Source organism: Microtus ochrogaster, chromosome 5 (genome assembly GCF_000317375.1).
Source record: "Microtus ochrogaster isolate Prairie Vole_2 chromosome 5, MicOch1.0, whole genome shotgun sequence".
In the NCBI taxonomy this organism is placed as follows: domain Eukaryota; kingdom Metazoa; phylum Chordata; class Mammalia; order Rodentia; family Cricetidae; genus Microtus; species Microtus ochrogaster.
Window position 1 is genome coordinate 73051118 of NC_022012.1, and position 11910 is coordinate 73063027.

Consider the following 11910-nt stretch of genomic DNA (forward strand, 5'->3'; position numbering starts at 1 on the left):
CAGCCAGTCCACTGAGAGAAACAAGGTCGAGAGGGTGCAGCACAGCAGTCAGCTGAACCAGTATGCAGTGAAGACTGGGGTCCTGGATCTGTGGTGGGCACATTCTTATTTTCTCAGATTCTGTGCTTCTGTGAAGTACTGACAATAGCCCTTATTTCCCAAGTACCCAGGAATAAAACTGCATGCAATGGGGTTCAGCATTAGGCAGGACCAACACACGTTTCAAAGTAAGGAAAGAAGTCTCTCCCAGTGAGGAGAAGTAGGTCTGTGAAGGAGGTGCACTCCTAGCTGAGGATGAAGTTCTGTATCAGAAGAAAAGAGGCTCTTGTTTAGGGCTGACTGACCTAGCTGGAGAGGGGTACTGAATGGGGATGTAGTAAGAGGGACGGATCAGACGTGTGAGGAGTGGTAAGGAAGGGCCTTGATCTAGGTGAGAGTTTCATCTCACACTACCAATCATCAGTTTGGAGCTGATTTAAGGACATGGGCAGTGAGATATGGCCCAAGAAGTCTCTGGATAAGGTTTAAATATAGACAGCAGTGAATCTATACATAAATGGTATCTGTCTGGATGAATTAGAGCGCCCAGGCACCTCTGGCACCGAGATGTTTATCTCACCTGACGGTCCATCTCATGCAGTCGGTACTCAATGGCTCTTTCCACATACTCCTTCCTATTGGAAAATGTGAGTGGGATACTATTTCCACCAGGGATTATGGGAACCATTTTGCCATCAGCACTTTGGCCAACAAAAGAGTCAAGAGGAATCATCTAAGAAAAGAAAAAAAAAAGCAATTTTATTGCATGGTAGAGAGGACAACAAAAGGCCTGTAACACAAAACTGTAACAGAGACAAGACAGACTCGCAGGCATGACTGCTCAAGACCATGCTGACCCATCTGCTACCGCTAAAAAGAGGTGCCTCCTTACTGTGTTCCAGCCACCTAAGAACATGGGCCCCTTTCCAGTTGGCACCCCTGGCTGTCCACTCTGATGAGCAGAGAAGTGTTAAGGTAGAAGGAACAGAAGCTAAGGACGAACGCCAGCTCTACACATTAGTAGCTACCTAAACCACTAAGGCTGAGCCACTGAGGGCAGGTTGACCCAGACATGTCAGAGTCAGGTCAACAGTATCTGACTCTACACACAGGAGGCCACATGTGCCGGGGGTACCTCATGGAAACTCTCCTCAGTAATGCCGCTGTCTTCAATGTGAAGGATGCTGTTAAGGGTCTGCACGTAGAGCAGATCCACCTCCTCCAGGTCCTCCAGGGTGAGTGGGACACAGCACAGCTGCTTCCACACCAGAGGGGCCAGGTGAAGGTCCAGAGGCTTTTTTGTACGAATGGCAACCCCCATTAAAATCCCCAAGAATTTAAACTGCATTAAGTGTTCATCAAGGCAGGCAGAGGGGTTAAAAAGGAACCTGCAAAAGGAAAGCAAATCTTTCAGCAAAAGATTCCTCCCATTAGAAATGAGTTCCCCTCAGCTGGAGTATAGGATCAGGACCTGATGATGAATCCCGCAGTCATTAACTATATGTAGCTATTTCATTGAGGTCTAAACATCCCCACTGCCTCTCTTTTGGTCTCATGTGCTGGAATTGTAAGCATGTACTGTCATACCAGGCTCAACTTCAGCTCTTCAGTTATTCTAATCACATCTGATGTTCACCAAGATACAATCTCAGTCTCTCTCTCCCTCTCTGTTTGTGTTTATATGTGTATGTGTAAGAAAGAGACTGAGAGCATGTACATGCGTGTGACAATGAGAACGTGTGTGTGTGTGTGTGTTTGTGAGACAGAGAGTGTGTGCTTGTGCACGTGGTAGCTTTGAGGATGTGAAGGTCAGCGGAGGATGTTGAGTATCTTCCTCTAGAGCTCTTCACCTTAATTTTTGAGACAGAGTCTGGCTGACCTGAAACTCACTATGTAAACAAGCCTGGCTTCAGGCTCATAGAGATCAGCCAGCCTCTGGCCCGAGTGCTAGGATTAAAGGGGTGTGTCACCATGCCTGCCTTCTACCTTATTTTTTTGAGACTGGATCTCTCATTAAATGTGAAGCTCACCTGCTTTTGCCTAGGTTGACCAGGCAGTGAGCTCTCAAAATTGGCCTGTCTCTAGCTCCCAGTACTGGAGTTCCAGGCACAAGCAGCCATACCAAGGTTTAATGAGATGGGGATTTGAAGTCAGGTCCTCTTGTTTTCAAGTGCTCTTACTCAATAAGTCATCTCCGAAGTTCCTATTTCTATTTTTTAAGATCAAGTCTTGATACAAAGCCCAGGCTAACTAACATCAAAGATATGATCCTCTTACCTCCCTTCCCAGGTGCTGGGGTTATGGGCATGCCCCACCAAACCCAACTATACTTAGAAGGAATGTCAAAGAGCCAGTAAACGGCCTAGCAGCCTCCTGCCCCAGAATGCCCCTCATTCTGCAGTCATTTCACTTACAACTTCTAAGTCTTGAGAGCAAGCTGAAGCAATGTAAAGTGACAAATACAAGGACACTAGTGGGTTGTGAACAACTAGCTCTATGACGTGGCATTAGCAGAGCATCCAAATGAATCATGCACGGTAAAGGCTGAAGGAACATATGGCAGCCAGGGTTCATAAGCAACACTGAGTTTCCTCTTCCCTCTGTATTCCCATCAATCTGTTCCTTAGTACTGAGTGAGGACGGCAGCGTCTGTTTCTCACCATGATGGGCATGACGGGTAAACTGCTTCAGGGTTATAATAAGGATTCAGTGGGAAACACAAGTGAAGCACTGGAAACAGTGCCTGGTGCAAAGGGAACACTCAGTAGGTGACAGTCATTATTAAGACATTTGAGAAACATGCCTGTCCTTACCTGTCTCTATTGTAACCGACTTCTGCAGTAGCATTAGGAGAGGGTATAAGAAGGTCAACTACACCAGTTTCAAGTTCCTGTAGGAAAAGGGTTTTGTTGAGAAATGACAATCAAATGCATCAAGATAAAATGACAATCAATGAATAAACCAACTACATTAAAAATAATACTAGAAAGGAGATATTTTGAGATGGAGTGGAATTCCCCTCGGTATGTTCTAAATATGTTTTATGACCATTGCTTAATAAGAAGCTGCTTTGGCCTATGACAGGGCAGAATATAACTAGGTGGAAAAACTAAACTGAGTACTGAGTGCAGGGAGAAAGAAGGCGGAGTCAGGGAGATGCTACCCAAGTAGCAAAAGGTAACAAGCCATGAGCCTTGTGGTAAAATAAAAATGGGTTAATTTAACATATAAGAGTTAGTTATTAAGAAGCCTGAGCTAACAGGCCAAAGAGTATGTAATTATTATTATTTTTTGCTCTTGTAATTTATGTGAGTATGTAATTAATATTAAGCCTCAGAGTGGTTATTTCATAAGTGATATTGGGAACATGTGGATGAAGAAAACCTGGTCCAGGGGGACCAGTGGGGCGGAGAATATTCATGCTGCACTGAGGAATTTATAATGTTATGCTTCAGCAATCTCTACAGCCTAGCTATTTTTGGGGCTCCAACTTAAAGAGAAATTATGAAGTCCTTATGTGAGAAATCATCTAAAGAATGAGGAACCAGTGTGAGAGAGGCCACCCGTGAGCAGTTGTGCAGCTCTGAACAAGCTGTGGTGAAATTTCAAACTGACAGCCAAGTGTCACTCAAGCCACAGCTTATCAGGCAAAGTGGAAGGAACAAAACTAATCTCAAAGAGTCTGTCAGTACTGGCTTATAAAATTAGAACTGGTCCAAATTAATTTTTAAAAGTTATTGTTTTAACTTCAAAAACTGTATTTACTTGTATGGGTGTTTTGTCTGTGCATTGCATACAAGCAGTATCTGCATGAACCAGATGAGGGAGCTGAACCCTCTGGTGCTGAGAACCTAACCTGGGTCCTGTGGAGGAGCACTCAGTGCTTGTAATCAATCTCTCCCCAGTCCCAGTTTAAACTCTTTAACACTCATTTTCTATTCTTCTGGAGCCTGGTGGGTTCACTTTGTTCAAGAAGCATCACAATAAATCAGAGCACACAGTGGCCTGAATCTGTCTCCAACATGAATATATTCATGTGTCACTGCTGTTTCTTATGGATGGGGAGTCAGTGATCTTGATGTGTAAGGTATCTCCACAAAACACTTCCCAAACTCACTGCAGTTCACTACACAGCACTAGCAACGTAACCGAAAGGCTCACAGATGCACCCATGCTATACTGACAAGCACTGGCCATCATCAAAACACCACTACCGGGGCTCAATAGGGACACTGCCTGCATGTACCTGGCACATCTCTGTGATGGTGTCATCAAACACTCCTCCAGCATCATCAGCCCCTTCTCCAACCAGTTTAACCTTCCACGCTCGGGAGGGTAGACGGAGATCCGATGCATTTAGCTTTACCACTTGTCTCGCTATCTGAACAAAGATCGGCTTACACTTCCGTCCTCTAAAAAGAAAAACCAGCAAAAGAGTAATATAACACAAGCCTTCATCTTTCCATCAGTGAACAGACACGGGGACTAGAATGAGCACTGTCACTAGCCTTTATAAGTGAAGAAGCTAAGGCACACAGAGGTGAGTTAGCAGTAATATTCTAAACAATTCTAGCGAGTTAGTAAAACACACATGACCTACCTGGTTGATATTCTCTTCACAGTAATCTGAGGCCCATAATTTTTGCCTTGAACCATGGTTTTTCCTATGGAGCGTACCATGGGAAGTGTGTAGACTCTTGGAGCTAACAGAGGCCGCAGTTGTCCCTGTACAATGCCCCATGTTCCAGCATTGTAATGAGATGTGCTGTTCTGTAGACAACATAAGGAGATCAGAGATGGCATAATAGGAGACTTAAAAAGAATAGTACTTTTAGATATAATTTATTTCTGAAATGTCCTTTCAAAGCATAGATCAGAGTCTCAGTTGTAATTAGTGACTTTAAAAAATACTGATTAAAATATGACTACCATTTTTAAAGCCTTAGAAAATCCAGAAAAAGGAAAATCGAGACATGGTATAAAATCATCCATCACTCATCCATACAGAGATAACCCCACTGACACCTGGCATTGTGTGTACACATACATTCTCAACAATGTACTATTTAGATATTTCTCAGCTACTTTTGTCACATGGCTTCTTATCAGACACATCTCACTTAACTAGAACAGCTCGCTGACACACTAGTGCAACAGAGCATCCTCCTGCCTGGCTGCTGCCTGCTTGTAAAAGAAATGCCAAATCTTTTCCTTTCTCATGACTGGTGATCCGAAGTTTCTGACTTTATTTTGGCAGACATGCTTATTTATTAAACAACCTAGTTATTTCTTAATTTTTGAGTCTACTTAAAGACAGACAAATCAGCCAAATTTACCTTACTTTCCCTAACTCTCCTTTACTGGATTGAGACTGCTCCTTTATGAGGAGAGAGAAGTCTCCCAAACTTCTCAGCTGATACGATTCTTTAACACTGTGTACTATGGTCCTAGCAGCACTAGATACTTAGATTTTTTTCCCCTCTCAACCCCTTTCTTTCCCAGGGTCTCATGGAGTCCAGGAAGATACCCTATCATCTGGCCACACAGCAGTCACTTCACGTCATTTACTAGACCTGGCAGGAGCTGTGACATGCTCATTCACTCATGCGTCCTGCAGTTTTGGACAAATCAGAATACTTTCTGTTCAGCCACTTCTCTCTATATCAGCAATAAAATAGAATTTCATCTGTTGACTTTCCTGTTCTTCTTGAGTTAAAGAGCATAACACGTTAGCCATGAGAGAGTTTGTTCCAAGGCAGAAAGGCCCTGGGACCTTGCAAACATATCAGGGGCACCACTTCCCAATTTAGCACTTTACCTGGTTGTTGGGGCTGAGATTCAGCAGCCTCCATGATGAGTACATGAGGTCCGAGAAGTGGTAGAGCAGCCGGAGCCTGGCCCGCACGGTGTGGATGCTCACCTCTCTCAGTGCCCCGTACTGCGGCGGCACTGTGTCAGGAAGGCCCAGCTGGAGAGGCACTGACACACCTGCCCAAAGCACAGAAGTACGTGTGAAGGAAAATGCACTGCTCCCAAACACAAGATAATCACCCAATGGACATACAATCTCACTACCTACATTCTGTACTTAATATTTTATTATATTTACTGTTCTACGTAGTTATCTATTCCTCTACCCATTACCTCATTTTAATTTTTTGGATTCTATAGTACTTGTGGTAGTTTGAATTAGAATGACCCCCAAAGGCTCATAGATTTCAATACTTGGTCACCAGGGAGTGACATTATTTGAAATGATTAGTAGGTGTAGCCTTGTTGGAGAAAGTGTGTCACTGGGAGTGGGTGTTAAGGTCTCAAAAAACACATGCCAAGCCCAGAGTCTCTCTCTTCTTGTTGCATGTAGATCCCGATATAGAACTCTCAACTACTTCTCCAACACCATGTCTGCCTGCATGCCACCATGAGAATGTCTGAAACTGTAAGCAAGTCCCCAGTTAAATGTTTTCTTATAAGACATGCCATGGTCATTCTGTCTCTTCACAGCAAGAAAACTAAGACAGTATTGATTCTTAAAACTTCAAATATCCTAAGCCAAGCAAGGTAATGTAGGCCTATAATTCCAACGTGAGTTCAAGGTCATTCTCAGCTATATGGAAAGTTCAAGGTCAGCCTGGGTTACCTGAGACCATCTCAAAAATTCAAAACAAATATACACAAAATTAAAATAAAAAAGCCCCAAACAAAAAAAAAAAAAACTGATAGGACACCTAGTTTTTTTTCCCTTTAACTGTTTCTGTTTGAATAAAGGGACTAAAACAGCTGGGGTGGGGTTGGGGATTCTTCCTTTCCTATTCAATAACTGTCAGTTCCATATTAATGCATGGTGCAAATGAGGGCCAGTATTTATCTTCTGCATGTTGGGAATCTAAGTGAGTATTAGTTCTTAGGAAAAAATTTCTCTAAGGAGTTTTCCCCAAAGACTTGCTGGGGAAGTAGGGAGGTGGGAAAAATGGAAGAGAAGGCTAAGCACCCAGTCATACATGGCCACCTCAAACACCAGAAGCTAGCAGGAGTGTTTTAGGGCTTTGATAAGCAGTTGGTATAATTTGTGTAATATGGGAACTACAGAAGAATGCTACAATTAAAGCAAATGGCTACATTTGAAGGAAATGGAAGAGATACCCTATCAGAGGGTCCTTACTAAAGGAGACAATTATGTGTATATACTAGTGTGCGTATGTATGAGTAAATCAGAGATCATTCCACAGGATGACCATCTACCTTGTTTTTAGAGATACTGGTCTGGAGTTAGCTGAACAGGCCAGGCTAGCTGGCCAGTGAGCCCTACCCAGCGCTGGCCGGTCAGTCCTCACCAGCACTGGTCCTTATGCTTGTGTGGTAAGCACTTTACTGACTCAGCCATCCCCCCGAAAGTCCTGCCTTCTATTTTCAAGTCTTTTTTTTAATGACTATAATGATTTTGTAGTATTTAAAAAATTTTAAAAGTAAGCAGCAGCCACTATTCATGCTCTATACAAGAATGGAAACGGCTGCAGTTGGATCTGTCCCAAGTCACTGAACAGACACAGCATATCAAATGGCGACCAAAGTGAGGAGTGTGATGGCTCAGAGCGTCACCTCTGTAAGAGAAAGCTTTACAAAGCAACTGTCCCCTTTTCGTTGTTGTTGGTTTGCCTTTTGTTTGGCAACAGGGTTTCCCTACCACCCCTCGCTGTCCTGTAGCTCACTATGTAGGTCGGGCAGGCCTGGAATTGACACAGATCCTCCTGCCTCTGCCTCCTAAGTGTTGGGATCAAAGCTGGGTCATCATGGCTGATTTTATTTGTTATCTTTTCATCTATATAAAAATAACCTTTGGATGCTCTAACCTAATTAATTTTTGCTTGCCTAAAACACATGCTGATTTCTTTTGGGACTGTAAAAAGAGAGGAGAGAGTGCGGGAGTCTTTGCTAGACACTGAAGAAGACAAGAGAAATGCCTGAGGTGAAATAGTTATGTGCTTGTAGCACAGAGAATACTTGGAGTATTTCAGATAGACCTGGATGCCATCAGAACTACAAGCAGACAGTGCATCGGGCACAGCTGAAGGAGCAGCTGGAGGAGGGCAAATGGTCGGCTTCTCACCTGGTGCTCGTGGTGGGACAGGTGGTGCTGTCCATGCGGCACTGTGGCAACGGCCAGCTGAAATCTGACGGATGTTTTTCCCTTGCAGAACTGTGACCAGGGTTGGTTCTCGAACATGGTTGGTGTGGCCTAGGCCAAGCTAAGAATAAAAAAACAAATGCATAGAGACTGAAGAGACAAGCAGATATAATCTGTTAACATCTGTATCATATACTAGCATCAACAATGAAATAAATTCTGATTTGTTTCTCCATCACAGCAGTTCTAATAGCCTTAGACTGTCTCCTAAAAGCAGGAGGCAACAGAGCCAGTCCAAGCTTACAGATTAGTCTGAACAACTGGTCACTCCTAGCCTCCACTTCTGGAAAGTGAGAACAGAAGGAGCTACAGACCTCGCACTTACACACACTGGCTTGTGTGTTACAGTACAGATGAAAATATACATGGAATCCAGGCCTCTGTTCTCGGAGCAGCAGCTAAGTGTCCAACATCAGTGAGGAAGACTTGTCAGTACCTAGCCAGGGAATTCCCAAAAGTCTCTTCACCATCAATTCTCCTCTAGTCAAGACCACAGCAACCACAATGATAAACCACTTCCTGGTCTGCTAATGTAGTTATGAAAACCCAAGTGCTCACTGAGGCTACTGTGAATAACAGACTTTGAATATCATGGTCTCTGATTTTATGGGCAATCAGATCTGAGATTTATGGGAGGAGGAGGGGATGGCTCTGCAGGTGAGCTGAAAGCCATAGTAGAAGCATCTATTTCAGACATCCCCTACCAAAGTCTTTCTCTTCCATACACAGACACACAGAGGGACAAGTACATAAAGCTGCAGACTTTACTTCATTTCCTGGGTTTACTCCTGTGACTGCTGGGGATGACAAGACTTCCTGCACAAGCAAGGATTCTCTGGACACAATGACTATACAATATAAAGGTGTTCTTGCAGACAAGCAGTGCTGGATTTCTAAGGCAAGAAAGAGCAGTACACATGTCGTTTACCTGCCCTTCTGAATTGCTCCCCCAGGCATAAACATCTCCAGTTGATGCCAAAGCAAGTGTGTGTTCAGCTCCAACTGCCACATCTTCAATGACCACTCCAGCCAGGACAGGGATTTGCTGGGGTCGATTGTGATTACGGGCACGCCCCTCAGGTAAGCCTATCAAGCGGTCTGAAAGATAGAAGAGGAAGTTTAGGATGGGACTCTGAAGCCTGTGTTTTCTAACAGGCCATTAACTTTTTATGTTAGAATGTCAATGATGTATACATCTCAATGGGGCAAAACATGCTATTTCAGCAAAATATACCACTTTAATTAAAAGTCTGAGGTATTCCTATATGAAATGTTAGTCTTTCATTTATAAAGAAAATTGAGCCAGGTGGTGGTGACACATGCCTTTAATTCCACCACTTGGAAGGTAGAGATAGGTGGATCTCTGTGAGTTCGCAGCCAGCCCAGGACAGCCAGGGCTGTTACACAGAGAAATTTTGTCTCAGTGGGCGCAGGGGGTGGGGGGCATGAAACTCGTTTTAGCCTCAAATTTCTACCCCACTGCTCTCTTAACCCCTGCTGCTCACTATCCCATAGGCCCATTAGGCATGGCATCTGCCATCTGAGTTCCACTTACACGGCTGCCTACTTCCTACAGGCCTCTCAGGTCCTGGCTCATTGGAATGATACATAACTCTGATAATAGGGCCTGAGTTCCGTAGTTCCCCAGAGACTGTTCATTACATTCACCAATATGCTATTCAAAACCAACTTCCCCAACATTTCCCAGAATTCTACTCTAGTCGTCACTCTACATGATAAAAGGTTTACCTACTACCACTATGTAATCAATGTCCTAACCTAGATCTGTATACCCAATCTCCCTGGAGTCCCAGACATAAATTCCCAATAGCCTATTGGGTATATCCACACACATATCTAGAGAATAGTGGTTATGATTTGGACATAAAATGGTCCCAAAGGTTCATGTGTGTTGAAGCTGTGATCTCACACTATTGTGTTATTGAGAGGATGCTAACTTCATCAATGATTCTTCTACAGCTGAATGATTACTAAGAGGCGGGACCTGGTTGGAAGAAGTGATAATTGGAGGCATATCGTTCTTCTTTTTTAACAGTTACTTACTCAATTAAAAATATTTTCATTTTATATGTATGTGTGAGTGCCTGCATGCATGTCTAGTGACCATGGAGACCACAGGTCTTGAATCCCCTGGAATTAGAGTTAGAGATGGTTGTGAACCACATGATGTGCATGCTTCAAACCAAAACCAGGCCTTTTATAAAAGCAGCAAGTGTTATTAACCGTTGATAAATCTTTTCAGCCCCTTATTTGCTGCTGTCTTCTCCTCTTCTTCCTCCTCTTGTGTATAAACACATACATGCCATACTATGTATATAAAGTTCAGAGGACAATTATTTCTTTTTTTCAGCATGTGAGTTCTGAGACTTGGCATGGACACATGGCCCTATCTTGCCAGCCTGGAGGAATGTGTTTGAAGGATGCATCTTGTCCCCATTGGTCTCTCCCCGCCCCCCATATCTTCCTTGAGGTGAGTAGCTTTGCTCCACCATTCTCTTCTCCCAAGAGAATCTGTTTCTTCATGAACCCAGGAGCAATGGAACCACAAACTACAGATTGAAACTTCTGAAACCATGAAACAAAACAATCTTTCATTATGTCAGGTACTGTGCCATACTGCTGAAAAAGCAAGCTAACACAAGGACAAAAGCTAAGCTTCTTCCCTCAGCTAGCTCCTCCTTACACAGAAGACCCAGTACACTCCAAGACTAGAAACCCGTCCCTGCTTACTTCTCCCTCTCCCACACCATCTGCACAACTTTCAGTCTCTCCAGCCTGACAGTAGCAGAAGGGAGAGGAAAAGCTCTCGGCAGGGCTCTGCTAGCCAGAGGGAAGGCTCTCCCCATGAGCTTTAATGGATGGGAGTTTATCCTTGAAACAAAATGCATCAAGTAGGAGTAGAAAGTAGGAAGAGAATGTGGCCACATGGTAAATACCACCCAGGACTCTATAAACCTAGAAGACAAGTGTTTCTATAATTTACATGTATAGAAGGCATATATATTATAGGCTAGAAGGTATCTTACCTTGACCAAAAGTATATACATGACCATCCTTGGTCAAAGCCACAGAAAACTGAGTTCCACAAGCAACCTTTTTAATTCCAATTCCACAAAGGACATCAACTTTCTGTGAAATAAAAGTATAAGGCATATGTTCAGAAGAACAAAATAAAGCAAAGGAAACAAACAAATCATGGATTTTCCTATGGGCATTTATAACATCAAGTAATGTCTCCAATAAAAAGGCCAATTGTCATTAATGTTTTACCCAAGTCATATTCCTAAAGATTATTTTCTGTTATTGCTCCAGGTGGTAACTGAGTGTGTGGGAGAGAGTGTGCAGAGGCTGAGAAGTATGGCTAACACTCTCAGGAACTCACGTGAAGTGGAAGCATTCCAAAGAAAACCACTTTTAACAAACACTGCAAGATCCTGTCAGACCACAAGCAGCAGCTTCCTGTCAGTTTGCTTTTCTTTTTCCTACATATAACTCCAGCAGCACAGACAATAAGGGCAACATTGAATAAATGGGACCTACTAAAACTGAGAAGCTTCTGTAAAGCAAAGGACACTGTCATTAAGACAAAAAGGCATCCTACTGAATGGGAGAAGATCTTCACCAACCCTGCATCAGACAAAGGTCTGATTTCCAAAATATATAAA

General features: G+C 43.3%; 1 protein-coding gene across 9 annotated transcripts in view; it reads right to left on the reverse strand.

Annotated features, from left to right (window-relative positions):
- Herc1 (HECT and RLD domain containing E3 ubiquitin protein ligase family member 1) overlaps nt 1-11910 on the reverse strand; it is a 166544-nt gene that overhangs the window by 5367 nt on the left and 149267 nt on the right. For all 9 annotated transcript variants that reach the window (XM_026779061.1, XM_026779067.1, XM_026779062.1 and 6 more), the window contains 9 exons: nt 11272-11374; nt 9153-9322; nt 8147-8285; nt 5858-6027; nt 4640-4809; nt 4286-4451; nt 2853-2929; nt 1175-1427; nt 620-772 (listed from right to left, as the gene is read on the reverse strand). In XM_026779061.1, coding sequence (XP_026634862.1) covers nt 620-772; nt 1175-1427; nt 2853-2929; nt 4286-4451; nt 4640-4809; nt 5858-6027; nt 8147-8285; nt 9153-9322; nt 11272-11374 — 1401 coding nt within the window. The remainder of the gene's footprint in view (nt 1-619; nt 773-1174; nt 1428-2852; nt 2930-4285; nt 4452-4639; nt 4810-5857; nt 6028-8146; nt 8286-9152; nt 9323-11271; nt 11375-11910) is intronic.